General features: G+C 38.3%; 2 protein-coding genes across 3 annotated transcripts; one reads left to right on the forward strand and one right to left on the reverse strand.

Annotated features, from left to right (window-relative positions):
* The first annotated feature begins 54 nt into the window (after positions 1-54).
* PPID (peptidylprolyl isomerase D) lies at positions 55-9664 on the forward strand. The gene is made up of 10 exons (XM_063310488.1): positions 55-231; positions 2114-2254; positions 3172-3278; positions 4127-4315; positions 4801-4923; positions 5267-5373; positions 6731-6869; positions 8509-8595; positions 8676-8718; positions 9193-9664. The coding sequence occupies exons 1-10, from the start codon at positions 147-149 to the stop codon at positions 9279-9281; spliced, it is 1110 nt and encodes a 369-aa protein (XP_063166558.1). The 5' UTR covers positions 55-146; the 3' UTR covers positions 9282-9664.
* Positions 7866-28000, reverse strand: ETFDH (electron transfer flavoprotein dehydrogenase). Of its 2 annotated transcripts, none has more exons than XM_063310487.1 (13): positions 27732-28000; positions 21389-21535; positions 20458-20687; positions 19944-20025; positions 18923-19041; positions 18638-18715; positions 18003-18149; positions 15166-15306; positions 13874-14017; positions 13288-13456; positions 12302-12403; positions 10702-10923; positions 7866-10540 (listed from the first exon to the last, which is right to left on the reverse strand). In XM_063310487.1, the coding sequence occupies exons 1-13, from the start codon at positions 27763-27765 to the stop codon at positions 10377-10379; spliced, it is 1779 nt and encodes a 592-aa protein (XP_063166557.1). In that variant the 5' UTR covers positions 27766-28000; the 3' UTR covers positions 7866-10376. The 2 variants fall into 2 exon arrangements, with proteins under 2 accessions (XP_063166557.1, XP_063166556.1); XM_063310486.1 differs by having other exon boundaries at positions 12221-12403; positions 27732-27987.

Consider the following 28000-nt stretch of genomic DNA (forward strand, 5'->3'; position numbering starts at 1 on the left):
AAAGGGCCGTAGTGCGTCCCGCCCCTCTCCAGGCAGGAAGGCGGAGCCAGGTGACTGAACCCCGCAGCGGAAGGCCGAGCGGCAGAGACAGGGAAGCGGCGCGAAGAGCGGGCCGGCGTTCTGGTTCAGCGGTAGCCGGCAGCAATATGTCTCACGCCTCTCCGCTCTCGAAACCGTCCAACCCAAGCAACCCCCGAGTCTTTTTCGATGTGGACGTTGGGGGCGAACGAGGTGCGGGTGGCAGGAGAGGAGGCGGGGTGGCCACGCGCGTTCGGAGCGGGGGGGGGGCTGGCCGTGGGATGGACCGGGTGCATCGGACCCTCGTGCAGGAGGGACGCCTGCGCCCAAGTCTTCGAGCGAGGTGCGGCTGGCGAGGTGCAGCTTCTGGGCAGAATCTTTGCTAATAGTGGCAAACGAGGGGGGGCTTTTCGGACGGGCCGGGCGCCAAGCAGTGGCCGAGGGTAGAGAGGCCCGGGGAAGGGGGGCGTGCGTGCTGCTGTCCAATGTTCTGCACCGCAGAATAAGTTGGATCGCTGCAGCGCCGCCGGGTTTTCTTTCGTAATGTGTCCCACCCCGCGCGCTCCGTTGCCGTGTCGCGCGCTCTTGCAGAAGTCTCTCTTGCAGAAGTCTCTCGAACCCCACAGCCTTGGAACTCGACGCTGGAGGCCGCTGTGTTCCTTGTGGCAATACCACAGCGGCCAAAGCTTCGAGGTGGTTCACGTAAGATTGCATAGGGTGGCGGCGCGGGTTGGACAGCTTCCCCCCGCGAAAGCCCCTTACATGCACAACTAGAGAGAACCATGTTTGTTTGTTACCCACAACATGAGGGTACTCTATTCTCACCTCTAAAACCTGAAGATTATGGTCAGATAAAGCCTTCGCACTCGGTTTTCACTGTCTAAACTAGCTTTCATCGCAATGAAAAAAGGAATGTGCTGTGATTTCATGGGCTGTGTCCGGACTGGGAAGGGAAAATAACGAAGCTCAATGCACTGCAGAACTAGTGTAAAATATATCTTCCATTGGATCAGTCGATCACTTATAGATCAATCTTGCATGTGTGTACTTGGAAGTAAATCCCACTGAAATCAGGTAGATTCATTCCTGGGTTAGTGTAAGATTGTTGTCTCTTAGCTTAATACTTATATCTGCCCCAATGATTCTAATTCTTGAGCAAATTCATATTGAAATATGACAATAATAAAAGAAAAGCTCCTTAGCCACCCTACCCTTACTTGTTTTGTTAAGCCAAACCTTATAAGACAGTTAAAGGCAAAGGTTTCCCTTGACATTAAGTCCAGATGTGTCCGACTCTAGGGGGCGGTGTTCATCTCCCTTTCAGAGCCAAAGAGCCGGTGTTCATCCATAGACACTTAGGAATGACTAATATGAGCAATTTTAATAAATTTTGCTATTTTCTGCAGAATTCCATAATGCTTCCCATCTTCCTATTATCAAAAAAAAAAAAAAAAAAAAGAATTCCCAACTACACATTTTAAATTAATACCATGAAAGTGCATTATTCCATTGGCATATACCATACTAAATTTTCATAACATGGAATATACTAATTGCAGCCAGTATATCTCACATTATGAATGTACGAAGCCCTATAAATTGCAGTCATCAAGAAACACGGTTTCTGTTTTAACGATATTCAATAAAAATAGCTTATATTTTAAAATGAATGTTAGTTATTATCTGTTCCCCAGTGTACTTGTTAAAACAAGAAACTAAATATTGTTTAAAAAAGTATAACACTTTATGCTGGTCAGATTTTTATCCATAATAGTAATAGAAGTTATCAGCAGTAGACCTTGGTTATTACTGAAATCTAATGGCAACTGAGTGGATTTTAGATTATGTGTATTTGAGTTTAGGTAAAGCTGAGTTAGAGTCTCACATATACTGAAAAGCTGCATTGCTTGGTCTGGAACAATAACTATATATTTGATTGGCAAGTGGAAAACCAGAGTTCAGAATCCTTTATACATTTAAAGCGATCTTGATACTGGCAGAATTCAGTGAATGGATTGAGTCCTGAATTTATTGGAAGAATGGTGGGATACAAGTTTGTTAAAATAAGTACAGCTACAGATTTCTGTCATTCCAGTTGGTCGAATTGTATTAGAACTGTTTGCAGATATTGTACCTAAAACTGCAGAAAATTTCCGTGCGTTGTGTACTGGAGAAAAAGGTATTGGGCCTACAACTGGAAAGCCTCTTCATTATAAAGGATGTCCTTTCCATAGAAGTAAGTATTTGTTCTTGTATGAATGAATGAAAGTTTATTACAGTCAAAGGACCCAAGAACAAACATAACAACAAAGAAAGAAAACAGCATATATTTTGACATTTCATGAGAAACAAGTCATTCAGCAAATAGTTTCTTCCTACATTTAATCACAGCAGCCAAAAATTTGGCTACCACCATAGTCACATTGAGTCTAAAGTCTTGTATTGTCATTTGGGTTTGCTGCAGCACTGTTATTGGTATCCTACTTTAGTTTAAAAGAAAACTGATGGAGTACACTTTTTAAGAAGACAACATGATGATATAAAGTAATATAAACACCAGATGACAGAGACTTGTTTGTATCCATTAAGAGCATTTGGCTACTGAAAAGCACTTAAAAGTTGCACAATGCAAGGCATATAATAACAGTGCTCCCGGTATTATAATACTGCTAAGTGTATCCTATATTGGTTTGGGAGTCCCTTAGCACTCAGGAGTATCTTTAGGGAGATGTGAGATGAACTAAGTTGGAAATCAGCCAAAAACAGAATTTGCTGCCTTTGCATAAAGAGAATTGCTTAGTACAATTGATATAATCCACCCTCAAAACAAAATTATTGGAACATGCATGTTTTGTTTTGAGCTTGGAATAGCTTATTTCAAAGTTGTTCCATATGACCAGAACACTAAAAATGCTGTTTGAAACATAGTGTATTTTGTTCCTATGAGTTTTGTTTCATGCTTGGAACATTTTGCATACCCCTAGTCAATTAATTTAGTTTGCTAAATGATTGTGTTTGTGTGTATAGAGATCAAAAAAGGAAGTAAAACAGCAAGTAATAAAAAAAGGGCAGCTGGTGCTTAGTCTGGGACACTTACATGATGAGATCTTAGAATATTGTTTAAGCTCTTTTTTACTTTGGATTCAATTGTAGTTATCAAGAAATTTATGATCCAGGGTGGAGATTTTTCACACCAGAATGGAACAGGTGGAGAAAGTATATATGGAGAAAAGTTTGAAGATGAAAACTTTCATTATAAGGTAATAAGTTTAATAATTAAAATTTCCTATGGCCACAGTACTAATGAATTTTGGACTTGAAAGCAAACAAAACACCATATTTAAAGCCCTTTAAGGAGACAGAAATCAGGGAGAAGCAGAGCTTTTAGGCTCCCCTACCTTCCCAGCTAGAGGTTGGTGTTTGTTCGTTTGTTTTCCCAACCTACTTTAAGGAGATTTCTTCTATGAAAATGAAAGGAAGAAATAAATAAATACATTCCTTTACACCAAGGGCTAGTATCGGTATGCTTTTGGTTTGGCATAGGGATTAGGAGGGCTCCCTTTTCATTTTCTGCTGAAATGCTACCTTTCCCTTTTATGTAGGGTAACATGGAATTTTTGAGAATGAATCAGAGTGCAAACTCTTATTCTGGAATGAGAAATCCAATGTATAAATGCTTTTATTTCTATCAACAACATACAGCATTGAGTGTACATGTAATGTATGTATACGTATACTCTATAGGATATATAGGACAGGTTCTGCTGAAGAATGAGTTTTAGCTATCTTCATGAAGCAAGGAAAACATTTCAATCTTTTAAGTAAATTTAATTTTATCTCAAGTTCTTACATAAATACTAAATGCTGAAGAGACTTGTCTTTTAAATAAGTCACATCTTAAAATCTCATGATCCTACATTTCACTTTATTTTTATATCTGGGTACACAACATTTTGGCTGGGTGAAAGCTTTTCTTGGCTGTGTGTCTGCTGCAAATATGGCTTGCACAATAATGAATTGCAGATTACCTGTTTAGTAAGTTATCTATGATTTTCAATTTTCCAATGAATGATTCTCATGAGAATAACATTACTGTTTTCTTATATAGCATGATAAACCAGGTTTGCTCAGCATGGCAAATGCAGGATGCAATACGAATGGTTCACAGTTCTTTATCACAACTGTCCCAACCCCTCACCTTGATGGGAAACATGTGGTCTTTGGGCAAGTGATCAAAGGCATGGGTATTGCAAAGCTGCTAGAAAACATTGAAGTAAAAGGGGAGGAACCTGTCAAGGTAAGGTAGAATCCTCAGAAGGTATATTTTTCATATTATGAATTTTAAGAGACTTTACATACGTTTTCATTCCTTTTTAAAAAAAATAGGAATCAAATTATTCAATAATCAAGTTTGCTTGCTTTGATAGTGATTCGTCTTTTGTATTTATATACAATCTTTACTGTGCCCTTCCAGATGTTGCTTAATTTCAACTCCAGCATGCTGAGAACATGTTGGTTAGGGTTGCTGGGATCTGTAGTAAAGCAAGAATTAGGGTGTTATAGATTCTCTATGCCCATCTTAGACAAAACAGTGAATCAGTTTGCAGTTTAGCTGCTAACATTCAAGTAAATTATGATTTTTAAAAAATATATTTTTCAACTAAAGTTTAAAAAGTTAAGTTCAAGGTTTTGAAAACATTTGGGAAAAATGACAGGCATGTTTTCTGAAAACGTAAACAGTTTGCCTTTGAAAAAACCTGCATTTTATTATTTATTTTACAGTTGTGCATTATCACAGAATGTGGTGAGCTAAAGGAAGGAGATAACTGGGGGATCTCTCCCATGGATGGTTCTGGAGATACTCATGCAGACTTTCCTGAAGATTCTGACATAGATTTAAAGGAAGTAAGTGTTTCAGTTCATTCCCTGGGTTAATATTAAAGAAGCTTTGTTAAAAGTTCATTTTAAATTTTATTACTGATCTTTTCTGAAGTAGAAAACAAATAACACAAATTTGTCCTGGTCTTGATTTCTGTCTTGACAGTCTGCAGCTTCCAAAACTTTAAGGCTAGATGGAGTGCACTAATTGTTCTTCTGACATGTTACTTCATTGCATGTCTTGACATGATATGAAGTTATACCCAATAGTGTGTAGCAGACTACTCACAAGCTGTTTTCCCAGAATTCTTTGTAGAACAAAATGAAATGATATGATGTTAAGTTCATTGCATTTGTTTCTTTTTTGCAGGTTGATAAGATTGTGACTGTAGCTGAAGATGTAAAAAATATAGGCAATACTTTCTTCAAATCACAAAATTGGGCAATGGCAGTCAAGAAATACAGCAAGTCCTTGAGGTAAAATTATGTACTGTCTTTAGAAAAATACTCTCTCTAGAACTGTCAGGTCTGAACTGCAAAAATCTGGATGACCATTGGTAGGCAGCAAAGAGATACAGAAAATGTTAGCATTCGCTGTCATCTAGTGGTCAGTCAGATTTTTGCAGCCCAGATTTGGTAGGTTATACTTAGTTGTCCACGTACACTCATTTTTTGATTAGAAAGTGAAATTGTGAATAGAGAAAGTAGTCCTTTTCTCATTTTTAATACATTGGTGGGTAGCACATGGCCCTCATAATCACTGAAATGGCAACATCAAAAAACAATATAATTTTCTGCAAAAAATGTGACAGGAGTGTGTAAGCTGTTGGAAAGGTTTAAAAGAGGTTAAAAAAGCCAAAGGACATCCCCCCAAAATCCAGGCCCCACCTACTTGTATCATTTTACTGCACTTGTTTTGCCCATTGCAGTGTTTGATCACTAGAATAAACACTGTTTATTGCAAGCTTCTTTAATTTCATTTATGTAACTTCGGTGTACTTTATTCAATAAAATGGGGATGAGGAATGGGGAAAGACAGCTATTTGAGTCAAGACTAAATTATTTAAATTTAGGTCCCATTCAAATCATCCTAAGGATTTGCTTCAGTATTTAGTGAGACTTGACTTAATCAGGAGCATGCTTACCCCCAAACTCTAACCAGTTGTGGTTGGTTAATGTGAACATGCATACCACTGTTTTATCTGCACCTACCATGGCTCCTTAATCAGAGTTGATTTCCCCTGGTAAAGCATCTTATCTAGAGCACCAACCATTTCCAGTTAATACTAGCTCATGTTTAAAAGGTTACTGATTTTAAATGCCAGTCTGTACTAATTAGAAATTATGGCTGCTTTAGTTGTCAGCCAGGGAAATACAGGATGTGGGCTAAAATAATACAGCACATGTTCACTAGCTGAGTGGCGTAGCATGTTGTAGTAGTAGTATGTAGTAGTAATAATCTGGCTTAATTTGCAAGCCATTGATTCAATGTTGCTGGTTAGTAAATTGGTTACATAGGTAGTCTTCATTTAGCAACTGCAGGATGTTCTGGTGAAATGGTCACTAAGCAAACCATGTGACAGACAGAGACTGCAAAGATTTCTGGTTGCTGCTGTCTCATTTAGATAAAGTTCTCTCATGCAGTAACACCAGTGTTATTCTTACTCTGGCATGCATTGTCAGGTGCAGAAATTTGGGAGTAAGTGTGCACATTGTTCAGAAAATGATTTTTTTACTACCTTTATTACTGTCATATTTGCAAACAGTCACTATCCGAGGTAGTTACTAAATAAGGACTACCTCTACTGTAAAATCTACAATCTTATTTATACAGGTACATTGAAGCTTCTAAAGCTGTGGCAGAGGAAGAAAGTTCAAAGCTGGATACAGTAGCATTGACATGTTTCCTTAATATTGCTGCATGCAAACTGAAGATATTGGAGTGGCAGGATGCAATTGAAAACTGTGCTAAGGTAAATACTCTTTCCACAAAGTAAGTCTGTAGGTTTCCATGAAATCACAAATGTCTTAATCACCTGCATTCCCCTTTAATATTTAATAAGGCTGTTTTGTAGCAAATGAAAGTAAAACAGCCGATTCAGAGTGCACATGCCATGTTCAATTCAGAGCACACGTGTGTGTGCCCATTTCATATATGTGGGCCACTTCTTTAAAATAGTCACATCTTCTGGCATTATGTGACTGCTGCTGCCTAAGACCAGGAACAGATTCAGGTTTTTAAAGGCGTTCCTGGCAGGTGTGACTTGCTCATACTTCCAGTCAGTTTCTTCTCTTTCAATATGAATTGTTGCACAGCCCCAATAAATTATTCAAGTGTTTGCCTTACATGTTATAACTACTGAGATTATATTCTTAGGATTGCTTTGCCTGTAGCAGATATTATTTCTAAAATCTTTTTTGTATAAATATTCAATAGATGTTTCTTTATGTAAATATTCTATGTGCTATCCCATTCATACCATTGGGACGCGGTGGCGCTGCGGGTTAAACCGCTGAGCTGTCGATCGGAAGGTCGGCGGTTCGAAACCGCGCGGCGGGGTGAGCTCCCGTTGCTCGTCCCAGCTTCTGCACACCAAGCAGTTCGAAAACATGCAAATGTGAGTAGATTAATTGGTACCGCTTCGGCGGGAAGGTAACGGCGTTCCGTGAGTCATGCTGGCCACATGACCCGGAAGTGTCCTATGGACAACACCGGCTCCAAGGCTTTGAAACGGAGATGAGCACCGCCCCCTAGAGTCGGACACGACTGGACTTTACGTCAAGGGAAACCTTTACCTTTACTATCCCATTCATATGGGGTATAATCATGCTGTAGTGTATATTCTCAGGACTTTATGTACCCAGTGATCAATGTATAGTAACAGCATTTTATAAAGGGCTAGATGAGCATGGAATACTTATGCAAATACAGTAAGCCCTCAATTTAGCAGAGTAATAGGGTGGAAAGATTGCCTGTTAAAGCAGAATATTTATTAAATCCAGATGGAAGTTTACATGTGTATAATATGGGAATGGGACTTTGCATGCACAAAGTAGCAAACAAGATTTTAAATCTGCACAGAAGCATACTGTACAGTGTACAGATTTTATCTGTTGCACCTGAAGTCTGCTAAACCAGGATCCATTAAATTTACAGTATATGCTCAATACAGTTAAACCCCAAATTGATTATTTGTGGGAAAGGGTACCTGTTAAATCCAAATGTCATAAATTCAATGTATGCAACTGACATTTTTATAATTATGTAATTTATGTAAGTTGACACAAATGATAGAATTACATCAATTATGTAATTACACCAATGATGTAAATTGCTGCTTTGGAAACAGTGGATTTTGTCTATTATTTGGTCAGTTACATCCAAGTTTGCTTAACAGGAGTCAGAAAATTGGGGTTTTACTGTACAGATGGAAGATGTTTTGGACTTCATTTTCCATTAGTCATATTTTAATTGACAAGACTACAGAACTTCTGGAGAACACCAGGTTTCCTAAATCCTGACTGAATCTGTGTACATCTAAATCAAGCCTTAATAGCTAGAAATGGGTTTTATTGGTGCAACGTATTATAACTAATGTTTTAATTTTACAGGCTCTGGACATAGATCCTACAAATACTAAAGCACTTTACAGAAAGGCCCAAGCTTGGGAAGGAATGAAAGATTATGATAAGGCATTGGTAAGCGTAACCATTTTTAGCATTAATATTGCAGCAAGCATACATTTACATTTTGCTCAATTACATATTTAACTTTTCAGGTTGAGCTTCAGAAGGCTAAAGACATAGCACCTCAGGATAAAGGTAACAGTACCAAATTATCTTCACTAATGAATTGACCTATTGCTGTTGATAACTAAAATTTTCTAGGATATTTAAGCCAGCATTACAATATTCATTTGGTGCAGGAGGTCAGGGAGAGTTATGGAATACATATGCTAGACTATCCAGGGTTATATTTGCCATTCCCAGCTCCTGTTCTGTGGCATTTTGAACTGTTTATAAATAAACTGTGACTGGATTCACACTTCATGCTAAATTGTAATGCATCTTGCATGGTTTTGAATTAGCATAGTGTGGAAATCTATCTTTGGTTAGTAAACCATGATTTATGGAGATATTTTCCCTAGATGTAGGCTGAGGTAACACAACTTTCTGAATATTTGCATTCTTATAATATTACTTACGAAAAATACATAACAGTATATGTGTTGCATATACACATTCACAATGACATTGAATGTATGACTTTAAATGCTTTTTTTTTTATTTCCACAGCCATCCAAATGGAGGTACAGAAAGTCAAGCAGAAGATAAAAAATGAGAAGGAAAAAGAGAGGGCAGCATATGCAAAGATGTTTGCATGAACACGGTTTTCTTCTCCATTTACGGTGATAAAGAGGCAGGATTAGTGTGAGTCATTGTGACAGCATGTTTACGTCTGTCATGTGTTTCATCTGTCATACTGTTTTGTAAGTTTACATTTTGGATTTTTTTAAAAAATACACTTTCAAACCCTTGTTAAGCTCAACAGAAAAGCACTTGTGGTTGTATTTCAGCTTAAACTGTAAGAAACTACAAAATAAAACATCAGAATGATGCTGCAAGGAGCTTATACAAGTTCAGTAACATACTACTTTACATTCTGTAGATTGTTTTTCTTCCACCCTCACTCCCCTAGTAACCTTCATTACTACAGAGTGAAATTTGTTACAGAAGTTGAAGAAATAAACAGAATTTCTAACTCTCATGTAGAGAATACTTAATTTCATTTTAATATAACAAAATGAATTTATACCAGAGGTAGTGTTGTTCTATTCTGTTTCTTGTAAATACTGAAATATTCTCCAGAGTAGTCTTTAAAGATCAATATCTCTGAAACTGGGCTATCAAGAGAAAGATACAATAGTTACAAATATCCTGTATTCTGGATTACATCCATTATTAGTACCACAGTAGAGAACAATTAGGATAAAATCAGACTAGTCTTACCAGGCATTCTCTGAATAGTAAAACTACATTCAAATAAAGCTTTTCTATTTACTGTTTAAGGCACCACCAAGTTCAGGCTGCAGTAGAATACTAACTTCAAAGCTGGTGTGTGCAGTTTTATTCAGCCTGGTTACTATGCAATGCTTTAAAATACTCTGACCAAGATTTGTCCATTGATGATAAAACACCACAGGTTAAATAGTGCTGATATTTTTGCATCCATTTTTTGGGGGGGGATTCTGATTTATAGAAAGTCAAAACAGAATTTTTTCAGATATTTGACTGAAACATTAACGATCATGCATCTGAGAATCATTTTGTTGCTTTGGTAGCATGATCTGAGGACACATGGCCTGTAGATTACTCTGCTTTTCATAGAGAATGGGCCCTTTAGACACAACATTTTACAGTAGCAAATCCTGATCAAATCTAGCAATGCCGATAGATTTAAAAATTTTTTTTGATGAAAACTACATTCCATTATAAGCTGGTCCTCCTCCACCTTCTGGTACAACCCAATTAATATTTTGGCTGGGGTCTTTAATGTCACATGTCTTACAGTGGACACAGTTCTGAGCATTTATCTGTAATCGCAATCCTTCTCCAGTTTCCACAGGAACATACTCATAGACTCCTGCAAAATAGAAAATTAGCTTTAGTTCAAGGGACAATAGAACTCAATCAGAAAAGCCCTTATTAATGAAAAAAAATAACATTCATAATTGGTAAGGACAATTAGAAAGTGGACTAAAGTTGCCTTTTCAGTCCTCTGCTTCTCCCAAAACTGCTAGTTACCTGCAGGGCAGAATCGCTGCTCAGGTCCATCATATATAGCTAGGTTATGGCTGACAGGAATACTATCATCTTTCAGAGTTAAATGAGGAGGTTGGTTATGTTCATGATTTGTACCACTCAAAGCTACTGATGAAAGCAAATCAAAACTGATTTTTCCATCAGGTTTTGGATATTCAATAGGTGCACAATCTTTGGCTGGCTTTAGCTGCTTTGCATCTGTTCCTAAGATAACAATAGCACAGGAGAAAATTGATCAAACAGTTTAGTCCAGTTGGTGACAGTATAACAAAATTAAAGCAAACAGTGAGCTGAAATACCATTTTAAATAGTTTTGCTTTCCTTGAACACTTGGCATATTTGAGATATTCTACATTGCTATAAAGAATAATTTAAATGGCTCAATATAACCACCTTTGTATCAGATAATACGAAGCTATTTTGCATTATGGGAAAATACCTTTCAATTGCATTGGGTTAAATAAATCAAATGCATAAACAATACCTTTTTAATTACCACAAATGTGGCTCAGTTTTCTGTACTAAGATGCTAACTGGCTGTGTCTATAATTTCAGGCTTCAGTTAAATTTAATAATAATCTCCAATAGTGAAGGCAAATTTAGTACTAGGAATTGTTAAGAATTAGTTGAGAATAAAAAAAGATGGCATTATGGGTATCTCTGCTGCAAGTACATTTGGGAGAAGTTGGGGAAAATTTCCTGTGAGAAGGGATAAGGCTTTTTTTTTTCCATTTAGAAAACAGAACTAGAGGTTCATAAAACAATACTTGATTAGAAGTATTTTTCCTATTATGGTACAATTCCTGGCTTACTCAGTTGGAACATTTATATGGCACACAAATGTAGAAACAGGCTGCCCTAATTATACCCAGAGCAGCTCTTTTTGACAACATGCTGGCCACCTTTGCAAGGCTGATAGCCTTCCACTTTCCAGCAGTCTTTTTTCATAGTACATTTTAAAAAGCCAGGGCAGCCTGATTACAGTCAGAGTAATCATAGATAAATGATTATGTTCCCCACACCCCCATGCACAATCACAGAGGGGAAGAAAACCTGGAAATGGATTCTTTGGCAGACTTTCTATTCAGATTTTTAAATTACTATGTTTAGCATGATGCACAAATGCAGCCAATGTTTACATTTTCTTTAATTATTCAGGTAATATTTATGCAAATAATTAACAATTTCTCTTCACATAGTATGTTGATTATTACAAGCATGAATGTCTTCCTATATACAATTAGGCAAAGTTCATGAAAGGGAGATTTATCAATGATTCCCAGTCAATGCACTAGAGAAAACATCTGCACAGGCACCACTTCTCTAATACTTAATGCCCTGTTTATGAATCATAAATGGCTTACACAATCATGGACTATATGGGAGTTGATGGTCCAACCAAACACTTAAGATCCTAGTTATTTAGTTGTTTTTTATATTAATTCTGAAAGAAGCCATCAAATTGTATGTTATAAACAAAGCAAGAGTTCTAAAAATTTACCTGGGTGCTTTAAGGTCCAAGGTTCAAATCCTCTTAGTAACCAATAGAATATACCAGTATAAATCATTCCTCCATATACACCCAAAAGTCCATGACAGGAGGGGCGAATATTCCTGACTCCATAAAGCTCTTTCCACACCCATGATTTTTTCAGATTTTCTTCATATTCAGGCACATGAAGACCTAAGAATAAGCACCTAGTTATTAAAAGGCTTTGCAAGATTAAAAAAAAACCTAGCACCCTAGTTTTTCATAAGGATCAAATTTTTTCATATTAAAACAATTGTTTTCACCCTGGGAATAAGTAAATTTAAACTACACTGGATATTGAAAAAGAATAGGATAATGCTAATGTAACCTGGGACAGGCTCATGGCTGTCATGATGGCAATGAACTCCCAAGCTACCTCTGAACCTGCCCCCAGAGGGGGCAGATTGAAGTCTTCCAGGTCCCTAAGTCTGGGGAACTCCACTGCCAGACCATTCACAGAGTCAAGGAGCTTAGGCAGGGAGGCTGCTGTACAGCAGAGAGGCTGGTACAGTAGCAACAGTCACAACTGAACCCGAGAGCTCAACTTAACAAATAGGGTTTCTCACCCAGCAATTTGTGGGGCAGTGTCCTTGGAACCCTCCCAAGTATCTTGGATAACAACTGGCACCCCACCACCCCTAGTCCCAGGTTGGTTGATGCCACACACAAACCCTAGCTGGGCACATCTCCCCCCTCTGGTTCCAGCCATGGTTCAGTGATACATGCCAGCTCAGCCCTCTCATACATAATCAAATCACAGGCGAGGATGGCCTTATTACAGACTGACCTGGTATTTAGCAGCATCCAAAAGCCCAGGGCTTTTAAAATATTGATATGTCCACATGTGTTTAAAAGCAAAAACTTACATGGGGTGTACTTACTTTTTCACATTATCTGAATTTATTTGCTCTTAAGTGCTCCACTTAATAAATTCTATGCATCTGCAATATGACACTGATTAGGGCAATAAAGTAGTGACAAACAGAGATTTTACTGAGTTGTCAAAAGTTCCTATGTTCCAATCATACCCCTCTTACCTATTGTTTTTGATTGGAGATTTTCATTGATTAGTTGGTTGAAAATGGCTTCTGAAGCTAGCATACCACTTTTCATAGCAGTGTGTGTACCTTTAATCTTGGGAACATTCATGAAACCTGGACTGCATCCAATAAGAACTCCACCAGGAAAGGAAAGTTTGGGTATGGACTAAATATGAAAAGAAATGTTATTAAGAGGACTATTGCAAAGTTTTGGAGCTGAAACAATGGCTTAATTTCTTCTATTTGTAAATTTAAGCAATTGAAATCCTGATCAACTAGTATATTGCCGAGGTGGTTTCCCCAGCCCTCCCAATTCCAAGTAAGTAATTGTCCTAACTGCCAGGAAACACGCTGAGACAAGGAACTGGTCTCTAATGTTTTATTGCTTGTACATAACAGGAATCCTAACAAACTGAAGAAGCGTGGGAAAAACCCAGCTATATAAACCCCAAAGGTTAAGGCGGTCCCGATCTGTGTCTCTTTGAATGGCTACCTAATTCCTCAGTGCTATGCATGCGCTTAACAGTCTGGATGGGAGCCCCCTGCTCGCCATCCTTACTCATGACAAATCTTATGTTATTACCTGATAACCCCCTTCATTAAGAGCTCGGGCACCATAAGCAATCCTTTTTCCTCCTTCGAAGGTAGGCTGAACACTAGGGTGATGCTTCCATCTCTGAAATTCCTTAAATGGGCTCAAAAAAGGGTTCTGATAATCTAAACCAACCTATAAGACATACAAGTAAAATCCAAAATGAACAAACTTGTTTCAGCCAAAACATTACTTGAACACAATCTTTTATTAATTGATAGATATGCATGCCTCACTTTTGGTTACAGGGTTACATTTCGTAGTTATAGAATTATTTCTTGTGATTCTCATGTTGTCCTCTTCTTTTGGTAATTAATACAACTTGGCATATAATGACCCTGTGATGTGTAATTAACCATCAATCCAGCCACTGAAGATCATAGGTATCAGATTTGATGGATCTGATCCATCAAAACATCTCATATATGCAGCTGATTTCAAGGACAAGCTGAACCTTCTGTTTCTGGTCACTTCTCAAAATCTTCTAGGTTAGCATAACATTGTAATGTTTTCTTATTTAAAACATTTCAATACTGCAAGGCATGTTATGCTGTGTATAATTTAACATGCAATAATTGCATATGCAATGCAGTTAAAATACAGCTTATAAATGTTCTCTTTGAGTAGCAAGTATATTGTGATTTTGCTTAGTGTTACCTGAAAGGAAGGCCAATAGGACTGAAATAGTTAACAGGTATCTCCAAAATGGCAACCAAAAGAAAGAAAAACATTTATGAAGGAAAATTAACAATGTTAAAATAACATATTAAGACGTGGTTTACAAATCACAATAGCTAAACCAAAAATCAAACTACATTGTGTCTTAGTGTGTAGTATGAACCAGGTCATCATTTTAAGTCACAGTGATTGGTTGATTTTCATTTGCTATGCTACAGGAACACAGACATTCTGGTTTGTAAACCATGGTTCCTGATTTAGCTTGTATGAATAATTTTCAGCTGGAAACAACCAAAATGTCCATTTAGAAACTGAAATGATTAAAATGAAAGCTATACCTTGGAACTGAACAGTTTTATTGAAGGAAATATATTTCCTTATGTAATAAACATCTCTACTGAACAATAATGAGTCAGAGATACTAAGGTAGGTGTGTGTGTCTGTTTAAAATCCAGAACGCATTTTCATTCTACAGTCCTGAACCGTGAGTTTTATTATGCATCACAGACCTACTGTAGATACTATTAAGCGGAACACCTTGCTTCGGTTTGCTAAGAAACTTGTTTTGTTTAGACATTAACTTACAACAAATATAGAATACTTACTACAAACCCAACAGCTACTAATGGTTCACCCTCATTTAGATGATAAAGAAATGATCCTCCATATGTATGTCTGTCCAAAGGCCAGCCAACAGTGTGCTCCACTCTTCCTGGTTTCCATTTATTTTCATCAATAAGCCATAGCTAGAATAGCAAAAATATATGATCAGAAACTATGCTGCTAAGGATACACCACTGAAAAGTGTTAATACGTGTTCTACTACAGATTAAGGTTACTTAATGATGAGGCATTTGAGAAATTTAAAGGTTTTGTGATATGGGCAAATAGAAAATTCCCTAGGCCTGTATCTGCACTCACATTGGATAGAGGAGGAGAGTACCTTTCTCACAAATTCAAAAGGTTCCTAGTGGAAAAGGGGATAGAACAAATTCTTTCTAACCCTTACACCCCTCAGCAAAATGGTGTTGCTGAAAGAACGGGCAGAACCTTGCAAAATGCGATGGAATGCATGCTTAAAGGTTCACATTTATCTTTTAAGTATTGGGGAGAGGCAATATCTACTGCCTGTTATGTACAAAACAGATTGTATAACTCTGTGATTCAGGACACTCCATTACATTTGTTTTATGGTGTGAAACCAAAGGTAAACCATCTTAGAGTGTTTGGTAGCACTGCTTGGGTTCATATTCCAAAACAACAGAGAAGGAAAGGAGGCCCCACAAAAAGAAAGCCATCCTGTTGGCTATGAACAAAGCCAAAGGAGCTACAGGTTCATAATGGGAGAGAAATTAATAATTAGCAAAAGCGCTTCTTTTGCTGAACAAAACTGGGGGAGATTAAATTCTAGCTCTCCAGTTGATCTGACCACCACAAGAGAACAGCAAGGACTTGCTGATGGTGATCTTTTGCCTGATGAGGACATTAAACCAGAAAAGCAAACTGAAGATCTGTCTGATGAGACAGATGCTTCTCAGGAAAGTGATAGGCGTCAAAATTTAAGCCCTGTATTACCTCGCAGATCTCAGAGGAGTAATAAAGGCGTTCCTCCATCACATTTTCAGGCTGAAACAGTAAAGGCTTTTCACATATTCATAGAACCTGAGTCCTTAGAACAAGTGAATGCTTTACCACCTGAGATTGCACAAAATTGGCATTCTGCCATGCAACAGGAGTTAGCATCCTTGAAAGAAAATAAAACATGGAAACTGGTAAATCTACCTCCCAACGAACGCTGTCTAGGTTGTAGGTGGATTTTCAAACTGAAAAGGGATGCTGATGGCAAAATCCAAAAATATAAAGCAAGGTTAGTTGCAAAAGAGTTCACTCAAAGGAAAGTTTTAAACTTTGACAAGACTTTTGCACCAGTTACTAAAGGTGAATCAATTAGATTACTGTTAAAAATTGCTGCACTCAAAGGAATGTCAGTTCATCACTATGACATTCAAACTGCATTTCTCTATGGTGATGTAGACCACAAATTATATATGCAGCAACCCCATGGCTATGAAAAAAAAGGGAGAATCTGGTCTGTGAACTGCAGAAGTCAATCTATGGGTTAAAACAAGCTGCTAGATCCTGGAATCAAAAATTAGATGAAAAACTGCAAAATTTTGGTTTTAAAAAAGGAAAAGCAGATCCATGTGTATATATGAAGAAAGACAAACAAGGCTGTATGTATCTGTGCATTTATGTTGATGGTTTGCTGCTGTTCACACCAACAGAAAAACAAAGGCTTGATTTTGAAGCCTGCATGAAAAGCCATTTCACATTAAAAAGCCTTGGAACTGTAACAAATTACCTAGGTTTGGAAATACACAGGGAGAAGGATGGTAGCTTTCTGTTCAACCAAAGGGGAGATAATGTTAAAATATTGTGAATGGAAAGACATACAGAGTTGTCAAAGAAAATTGTTTTGCATCTTATTCTGTAGTATAAAAAGGGGAGTGTTAATATGTTTTCCACTACAGATCAAGGTTACTGTCCTAACAGTGAGAAATCACGCTGAGACAAGGAGTAGGTCTCTAGTGTTTATTACTGCTACATAAACAGAATCCTAACAAACTGAATAAGCATGGGAAAAACCCAGACATATAAACCCCAAAAGCTAAGGCGGGCCTGATCTGTGTCTCTTTGAATGGCTGCTTAATTCCTCAGTACTACGCATGCGTTTTATGGCGGGCCCTTCCTGCTCGCCATCAGTACTCATGACAGTTACTATGGTAACTAATCATTTTGGCCAGGTGAAGAGGGTGAATTTAATTGTCCCCTTTTCACGTGTTAATGGTTGCATTGCCTAGGAGAACTTGCCTGGACTTGTTTTAGTTTCAGTTTTCCCTTCTGTGTAGGCTTGCAGAGAATATGCAGCTGAGAGAAATCTCTCCTCTCAGCAAACAGCCTTTAAATATGTTTGTTTTCTGTAAATAAAATTATTTTTATAGAAATGCCTGGTGTGTGACTTTTCTGATCTCTCCTGGGCCAAAGGCTTTCTAGCACTCTGCCAACAAAAAGTGAGTGTACTATTTACAATTTTGCATAATACAGAACTGAACTCAGGTAGTGAAAGCAAAAAACAAAACAACAGCTTGTGTTTCATAAAATTGCAAATAAAAGTTTTGTATTTGAAACCATAATAGCGTACATTCACTTTATAATTCTGAATGAGTAACTGAGCTATCAGATAAGGTTACAGAGATTTGGTAAATGTGCAAGTATAAGCAAGTAGAAAATGTGCAAGCAGGAAATACGGATGTTATTATCAATATATTGCCAACTTGAACTAACAAAGTACTAAACAATTTCACCTAAAGAAAAATATGTCCTTATGTAACATCTACAAGATGAATAGAACCAGAATTACGGTAACTGGTATATAGCATACCTCCTTAAGCCCAATGCCGTAAGTTTGTGGTTGACAATTCTCCCTTAGATTATACTTGTTGTACAATTGTTTTGCAAGATGACCATGACAACCTTCTGCAAACATTGTAATTTTGGCATGCAACTCTAAACCTCTTTCAAAGGTACCCTATAACAATAAAACATATAACATCATTAGATAATACACATTTTAATTTTATGTATAGTCATAAATACACATCTTTGTTCCGCACACTGTTTTCTGTATTGCTCTGGAGAAATCAGTCACAACAGGAAATACATGTATGATCAGAATCAGAATGGAGTGGGTTCCAAAACACTAGCTCAACAAGAATTAAAATATTTTATGAATTAACTGGCATTGACTTGAGACTTGGGTTTTGGCCAAATCAAATTGATACCCTAAAACAACAACCACATAAAATCAGCACTGACCATGATGATCTTAACTCTGGCACTTGAGTTCATGTATTTACTATCTTCTGTTACTTAAATGTCTATGTTAAACTAAAAGACTTAAAGCTGCTCTACAAACTTAGTACTAACTACATAATCACTTTTTTACAATATTCAAGTAGTAACAAACACATCTTGTGATATTCTATTAAGTGTGTTAACAAGAAATTTAACATTTACCTTAGGCGCTCCATCTTTTTGGATGCCAACGTCATTTGTGGCAATCCCTTTCACACTTCCATCATCATTGAAAAGAACCTATAATAATGTCAAATACATATAATTTCAGAATAATTATGATTATGATTACTATTATTGTTGACTTGGTCAGATTCAGCAGAACTCTTTATTCTTCAAATAATATTCTTCAAATAATACAAAACGAACTATTGAGATGTTATATGAAATTTACTGCAAGTTCAACAAATTTCACATATGCACACAAAATAGTGACAGTGTCATTACCTCAGCTGCAGCATAGCCTGGATAGACTTCAACACCAAGTGCTTCTGCTTGTTCACCCAACCAGCTCACAAAATGTCCTAGACGAGCTATATAATTTCCATGATTAACCATGGGAAGGCCTAGTTAAGAGAAAGAAATACATCAGAAATGCTTTTACTACCCAACATAAAACCAAATTAGTTCAAAGTTTATCTTTTGCCATACAATTTCAGATGATGAGTATAGTCATTGTTTATGGTTTAATTATAGTGCTGACTAAACAGTCATGTGCATTAGTTCACAAAACTATCATGCAAAAAGTATGCAAAAAGTATTACAGGCAGTCCTTGTTTAATGACCACTTGTTCAGCAACAGTTCAAAATAACAACGGCACTGAATAAGGGGCACTTACTACTGATTCTTGTAGTTGCAGCTGTTGCAGTGTCCCTGTGATTACGTGATCATAATTTGGGCACTTGGTAACTGGCTCAGTGTTACAACATTGCAGGGTCCCACGGTCACGTGATCGCCACTTCACTGCCAGCTTCCGATAAGCAAAGTCCAGGGGGAAGCCTGCAGGAGGTCCCAAATGGCGATCACATGACCGTGCGGGATTCGCCTAACAATGGGAATTGACGTTCTAACTCAGTGTGGTCACGTGACATTGCACTTTATGACCATGTTTGTTTATTTATTTTTCAAATTTATTATCGCCACCCATCTGCCCCGAAAAGGGGACCCTGTTGCTTAGCGACAGAGTTCCCAGTCCCAATTACTGTTGGTAAGCGAGGACTACCTATACTAAACTGCCTGCTAAGTGTTGTTACCAGAGAAAAATTCTGATATACTAGAAATGTCAAGTAGATTGGTAAATTAAAATATTGTCTTCATTAGTATTTTATAAACTACAGTAATACAACACTCCATTAATATAGACATGTTACTATTTTCTTGAGTAAAGGAATAATTAATGTAAACATTTTATACCTCAATTCAAAATGGCAATTTGCATTAAGGGAATCTCTTATTCAAAAATGCTACCTGGAAGAATGGGAACTGGGATTCTATAGTTCTTTGTTAAGATTCCAAATTTGTCTTCTGTTACAGGAGTATGTAGCGGAGCCTTCGAAAAAGTAAAATGAAATATGGTGGTGTTAATGACGAAACATCCAACTTCTCTTCGCAAATCATTTAAATATTTTGACCATTACAAATGTCCTTTAAATTCGAACATTTAATAGTCTGTTTAAAATATGAAGTTACAGAATACAAAAAGACACCCCCTTTATGAAAAAACATAAACAGGAACATAACAAACTAACATCAAGTCGTTTTTATTCCACTGTAGAGATCCATTACTGAAGGCAGTTAGCTAAAAAAATATTTTTATTTGAATTGCACTGATTATGATGATTGTCCTCAAACACTTACTATTTCATAGTACTCAAAGTATATTAATTTAATAATTAACTTTCAAATCATTAGTCTGTTTTGTAACTAACATTAAGTAGAGACTAATTAGAACAGGTAAAGCCAAACAATGAAATTCTCTTACTCCTCGTTCTTTCCAATCTGGAAAAAGTTCTTCCAATGCACGAGGCTCAAGACAAGCTCCAGAGAGGATATGTGCACCTATCTGAGCAGCCTTCTCCACCAGGCAAACACGGATTTCTTTGCCACGCTCGCTAGCTAGCTGCTTGAGTCGAATAGCTGCAGAAAGCCCTGCAGGACCTGCCCCAACTATAACAACATCAGCTTCTTCTGCAAATCTTTCCATGCTTATCCCTTTAATAGAGGCAAATAAAGCAATCAGATGTGGTGTAGATCTATTAAAATCAGTTGTTCTCACCTTCCTCGATCTCAGACATTAACAGCAAATTCATACAATGAAGTAAAACAAGTTAAATGCATGCCAGAACTTCTGTTTTGTCTTGCTGGAGAATGATTAAGTGGCCACCTACATTAGAATTCTCACCCTCAACTTAGCAAAATTGCAAAGTAGGTTCTAAAACCTTGTTTTTGTTGGATGTGAAAATAAATCCATTATTTTTACAGACCATTAAACATGTTGCTGGAGGGATCCAGGACAATAACTTAAAGGCTATTAGGGTTCATAAACACAGAGTCCACAATGCAACTTCAAACAAAATACATCACAAGCCTATGTTTACTTTCAGAACCACAGTGACACAATAATTACTGCAAATGTTCTCTACCTTATTTCTATTTAGAAAAATGATCATATTGCAGTTTTAATTCTCTATGTCAACAGTAAAGATAAACTATTAATGAAACAATACAAAGTTATTGTTACATACTGCTACATATTTATAGGATATCCTCCCAAAGTATAACTAGCCAATCTGCTCACACTTATCTCTGTAATTTTATTTGTAAAATACAATATACTCTTTTTACCTTTAGACTACTCTTTGGTTATGGAAAAAGGTTTAATATATATATTTGATTTAAACACTGCCACTTACCTTCCCACCGTTTGTCTTTGTCCCGGGGATGAATGGTATAATGGGTGGTGATACGAGGAGCTGGGGAACCAGAAGTCCATCTTACTGCATATAAAGGTAGAAGACTGTCCTTTCTTGCAGACTTCAAGGCACAGAGAAGATGAAGTGCTGGAGTAAAACAACAACGCTTATTTTGTGATCAGATTTTATTTTAATGATTTCGTTTAGACTGGACAAGTGCTTAAACACTCCACCATTATATGAGAAAGTATACAGATAGTCCTCGCTCAGCAACCACAACTGAGACCAGAAACTCCATTGCTAAGCAACATGGTCACTAAGCGAAACATCACGTGATTGCTACAGGCTTATGACTTCACTTCTGCTGCAGTTGTTAAGCAAATCACCGCAGGCTGTTAAGCAAGACTTCATGTGTTTGAGACTTGCAATTTTACTGCCAGCTTCTCCATTGACTCTGTCAGAAGCTGGTTGTGAAGTGTGAAAATGGCAATCATATGACCATGGGACGCTGCAATAGCTGTAAATGTGAGGACTGATCCTAAAGTTACTTTTTCAGCGCCACTGTAACTTTGAACAGTGGCTAAACAGGGTAGTCTACCTGTATCGTATGAGAAACAAATAACAATAGTATATACTTGACACAACATCAAGAGATGTAAAAGTTAATAATGATCTCTTGTCAATGTCATTTTCTTAATGGATACCTAAAGTAAGACTAAAAGCTGATGTTCAAAGAGCTTTGCAGCTTTCCCAAATATCTACTATATTCCATGCATTTTTCATGGAGTACAGCTATGATCCAAAGAGCACACTGGCACGTAAACTTGGCTAATATATTTAATTGGGAGAATGTAATCCAATTTCAAAGGAGTCAAACTGTTTTAATGGCCATGAATTAAACTGTCAAAATAAACTTTTTTTGGAATACACATATGTTCTGTAGCAGGATACACAGGAACATTAATAGCAAATAATTTGCACTGAATTTCAGGACTACTTATTAAAACTGAGAGGAAAAGCCAGAAGAATGATTAATACACATTTTCTACCAAGTTATAAACTATCGCCAAAGGGAAGAAGATCTAATGTTGATTAGTAAACTTAATTCTTCACATCTTGGTTAGTCATTTTTAAACATTTTCTTCACACCTTGTTCTTAATGTAGTATCCTTATAGATATGCCTTTATTTACATTACAAAGCCAGTAGGAGTAGCTAGGTCACAGTATTTAATTGGGAGGAATTACAGAGTGTGGAATGTCTGTATAGCCTTGGAGCTGGACAACTTTAAAAAAGTAAGCTTATACACTAATGTTTGACTATACAAAATATGTACCAGTGTTTGACTACAATCAGATAATAGCTGGTTAAATAATAGTATTATACTGAACAATTAACCTATATCTCATTCTGTAATTTTTAATGATTTCTATTTTCTAATAGACTTCTGGATAACATACATTAAACAATATTCTTAAAAAAGTATACTGCATAGAAAAAAGGACAGCTGCATTGTTTCTTTAGAAAGTTCTGCATTGCTTATGTTGCTTATTACAGTGAACCCCTGGATTTGTTCTTGAGGTCTCTAGTTCTCATCTGGTAATGACTCACAACGTAACCAGCAGGTGGCTGTAGGTGCTATGGTCTGCCGATGGCATCTAGCCCAATCTTTCATTTTTGTTTGTTGTGGGCTAGTTGTTTCACTTCTATTAGTCTGAATCTAAGTTTCGCTAATCTTCCTCATGCTTCAGCCAATTTTCTTTGGAGCTGAATGCTGTACTTTCCAACCAAGAGAACAGGTTTTCCAGATTAATCAATGGGACAATAAAACATATGTGCCCAAATCACCACGTGTGTCCAAACAGTTCTAAGTTTCATAAGGTACCATGGGTTGGTTGCAGCACCATTCTTTGTTTCATTAGTCTTTTATCATTGATTGAAATCCCTACTATTTGACACAGGTATTGCATTTGGAAAACTTTAAACTTCCAAATCATTTTGAAGCAAGGTTGAAGACTCTCCTTTCTTGAAAATTTATATGACCATTGCCTGTTTCCATGAGTTGATATTTCCTCAGGCTACCAGACCATTTGAAGGAATGAGTGGAGCTGACAGTTTAGTGTATGACCACCAGCCTTTAGCACTTCTGCAGTGGCTTAATTTGTTCCAGCAACTTTTTAATTGATGGATAGCAATTGTTATTTCAGAGAATCTGGGGTCACATTTTTCAGTGGTTTCATCTAGAACTACCATCAAGTCGGTAGTCTTACTCAAATATCTTTCAGAAGAGGGCAATTGTAAAGAAGCTGGAACTACTGAAGTCAATGACTCAGCTATTCAATTCCAAAGTATACAAAAGTGCTATCTGTCTTTCTGGTGTTGTCATTTGTTGCTGAAATTTAGGTCTGAAGGAGTATAATGTGGTGTAGAAGCTGCAGTATTTGTGGTGACGTGCAGCTTTTTCAAGTTCTTCTGCAATGCTATTCCAATAGGCATTCTATTCTGCTTTGAGAAGGTATGGACTGACTTACTAAGCTGTCAATATGGTGTCACATCTAGATACTCAAGGGTGGCAGATTGGTTGGTGAGCATCTGCTGGAACTGTTATTTGCAAGTAGGCTCCTGTATTTTCAGCCATTATTTATTTCTCAAATTTATACCACCGCCCATCTCCCCCCACAGAGGGACTCTGAGCGGTTTACAATAAATTAGTCCGTTAAAAATTAAAAACAATAATCATAATAAAACATCATATAATACAATATAAAAATGAAAAGAAAAAAGAAAAAACCAAATGATCGTAAATACAGGGGGAGTGCTCTAAAGTGACAGCCATCCCCAAGAATGACTACCTGCCTTCATCAGCCAGGAGGGGCATGGGTCTAGATGACAAATGGTGGCATTGACAGTCTGGAGGATCCTGTCAACTGCCTCGGGTCCAACAGGATCAAATTGTTCCCAGATAACTGGGCAAGAATGTTCCCTTGGCATCTCCACAGACGCTGCTTCACACTTGGAGTCCAACTTGGATCGGATCTGAGTGATTTTATCCGGCAGATGCTCAGAAAACTCCTCCACATGGCCCTGTAGGTGGGACACTGGGTCCACCTTCCCCAACAGGAAACAAGTGATCTTAAACAGGGCCATCAGACAGCATTCTGCGGAGGCAATAAGAGCAGAGTAATATTGATGTTCTGCCGCTCTTACTGCCAAAGGTAGGCCTTAATAGCGGCTCTACCTTGTGTTCGGTTGGATTCAGTCTTTGTCTTCCTCCAGCAGCGCTCTAGACATCTCTTAACCCTATTCAAAACCCTCAACTCTTCCGTAAACCACAGGGAGTGTCAGGTTGGATGGGGCAAGAGAGGTTGCACAGGTGCAATTCTGACCAAGGCCCCTGCCGCCTCCCTATTCCAGGCTGCGGCCAGGACCTCCGCTGGACCGTGCAGTAGATCCTTGGGTATAACCCCCAGCTCCTTCTGAAAACCCATTGGGTCCATCAGTTGCCGGGGGCGGGCCAGTCGAATGGGTCCTGCCTCCCTGCGGAGGGGGGCAGCATAAGAGAATATCAGGGCCACCAGGGCGTGATCTGAACATGACAATGGGGACAGGTGTAACTCTCCCCTCAGATCACATTGCCACTGCTCCGACAAGAAAACCAAGTCCAGAGTGAGGCCACTGTCTTGAGTTGGGTCCCAAATAATCTGGGACAGGCCCATGGCTGCCATGGTAGCCATAAACTCCCGAGCCACCTCCAAGGCACGCCTCGGGGATGGCAGATTGAAGTCCCCCGAAACCATAAGCCTGGGGAACTCCACTGCCAGCCCCAAGATGGCCTCTAGCAGCTCAGGCAGGGAGGTTGCCACGCAGCATGGAGGCTGGTACAGTAGCAGCACTCCCAACTGTTCTCGGGAACCCAACTTGAAAAACAGGGTCTCACAACTGCCCACTTGTGAAGCAGCACCCCTGAAGGACACCAAAGACTCTCGGATGATAACTGCCACCCCTCCTCCCCTGCCCTGATGTCTCAGCTGGTGCCACACCTGAAATCCAGTTGGGCACATTTCTGAGAGGGCCACCCCTCCCTCTGCACCCAGCCAAGTCTCGGTGATGCATGCCAGGTCTGCCCCCTCCTCTGTGATCAGATCACATATGTGGGGGGCCTTGTTGTTGACTGACCTGGCATTAAGCAGCAGCCAGAGATGCTTGTTTGAGTGTGGCCATAGTATAAGCAGTTTCAATAGGACTCGTAGGACTGCATGTATAAGGTGGTCAGAACCACAGTCAATTTAGGATTAGTTTATTTATTTTATTATTTATTAATAAGATTTATATTCTGCTGGTGAAGGAACTTCCTAGTCTGAAACTATGATTTCCATATAGACCTTAACTGTGTTACTTCTCAGCTACCCACACCTTGGAATGAAAACAGAGAACAGAGGAGAGGAAGAGGCAAAAATACTCCAACAAAGGGAACTTCCAGATGGGAAAGGACATCTGATAAAGCAGAGGTAGACAACTTTTTGGTGGCCAAAATCTGTAATATTTGGGGATGGCTAAGGGCCATAAAGTGGGTGCAGCAACATTACACAAATGACAGAACTGTCATTTGTGTAGAGATGTCTGTTTTTTAATGGTAGTAAGTCTATATAGGGCTTCTATTACAGATTTTATTTGATTCCACACCTTAAAATGGCATGCTGTTTTCAGGCATCATGGTCAAAGGAGGTCCTGGGATTGCAAGATGCAAGAAAGGTGACACACAGGTTGCAAGTAACCCTGGGACTGTACATTGCCCTGCCCTGCAATTAGAACAGTAATATTGACTATGTTCTGTCCCTACCAATCAGAGGATGCTCTAGCTAGTAGCTTGCAAAAGTGATCCTTTACCATGTTTTGTTATTTGGTGGACAGCAAAAAGAGAATGCAGCTGGCCAAATAACTTGGAATCAATTCCTTGCTCTGAGAGGAGCATTTCTATTATCATCAGAGGAGAGCTTTAGTTTGCCTACCTCTTAGTTCCTGTTTCTTTGTTGTGGCTGTGTGTTGGCTTCACTGTGCATGCCAGCATCAGTAAGGGGATAAAAGCAAATTTGAGGAAATGGCACTGAGGAAACAGGGCAGCAGGATAGTGGATAAGGGAGTGACACACAAGGAAATGTGCAGGGAGGGACAATAATAGTCAGTAACTGGCTAGCAGCCAAGCACTGACTAGCTGCCAGTTTTCTTCATTCAGCTGTTGGGCAAAACAGGGCTAGTGATTGGTTAGAGATTCTCTGCATGTCCTAATCTATAATGCTCTGATTTCTAAAAAGATCTGAACTAGTCCAAATACCATCAAGTGGTTTGAATTGAAATCAGGAGAATTTCAGAATAGAAAGGCTGTCATCTTGGAGTCCCCCCAAACAGGTTCTTTTTTCTCACTAGCATGTTCTGATCTCTTGTTTCTTACCATCTATGCAAGTTTCTGTTTTGCAAGTTATTTTTCTCCATCCATCATAATTACACTATTATGAATGCACAGAGCCCTTAAAAGTTTTGTTCCACAATAAGACTGATCTCAGTTCAAACAAAACTACCGCATTTTGTAAGCCAGTAACCTTTGCCCTAATTTTATTTTTGACCAATAGGGGAAAGGAAGAAGAAACCTGAAAGATTTGTGAGAATCCTTCTAGAGAAATCCTTGATTATTGTAATTGTTTTCACCAATTGTTTTATTATCATATTTATTCCCATGACTTTTGGTCTCCCAAGGTCAGAACTCTACCCATTTCCCATATTGTTTCACCACATTTACAAGTCAGAGTATGGCTTGCACATTAATACTTATTCATTTTATACACCTTGTCCCACAGTTGCATCCATCTAGTTATGTATGCATCCCAGTTTGCCTTATTCCACCAACAGCTGTCAAATCTAACTACTTCTCCAGATACTATTTTGGTGATCAGGGCTAGTATCAAACTGGAATCACACACAGATGTAACATCACACATATAAAAACAACACATCTTTTCTGGAGAAAAATGCCTGGGTTTTGTTCACTGCTTCTAGCCTTGCTTCTCACTTTTAGTGGGAGTCCAGAAACTGCACTCTGTAATAGAAAAGAAGATACCAACCGAACTGAGAACTTCCCTTCCTCTTCCATTCTCCCGAGATTTTTAATGCAAAGGTGCCTTTAACAGGCACGATTTTATGTGAATTAAATGATATTCGTTAAGGAGAGAGAAGTGTAGTTTATACACCGCCCTTAATAAAAAAATTGCCAAAGTCACTGCAGGGGGGGAAATTTCAAAAGACAAAACCATCACAACCTATTCAGAAAACAGAACGAAAAGATATTTCACCTTGACGTGAAAGCCCGCAGGTGGGAAAGAGCATGGCGCTCAGTTAGGGAACCTTCAAACAAGCCAGAGAAGCAGGAGCTCTCCCTCTGGGATTTCCAAGAGACTCCTTCCTATAGCTTAAAGGACTTTATCTCGTGTGTGTCCAACGGTTCAAGGAAAAATCACAACTGAAGTTTCATCTTCCTCCAGTTCTTCTCAAGCAACAAACATGCTTGCTCACGCCCACATGCTCACGTCGAAGTCGCGGGGTTCGCATTACAGCTCGGAAA

This window comes from Candoia aspera, chromosome 8 (genome assembly GCF_035149785.1).
Source record: "Candoia aspera isolate rCanAsp1 chromosome 8, rCanAsp1.hap2, whole genome shotgun sequence".
Taxonomy (NCBI): Eukaryota; Metazoa; Chordata; class Lepidosauria; order Squamata; family Boidae; genus Candoia; species Candoia aspera.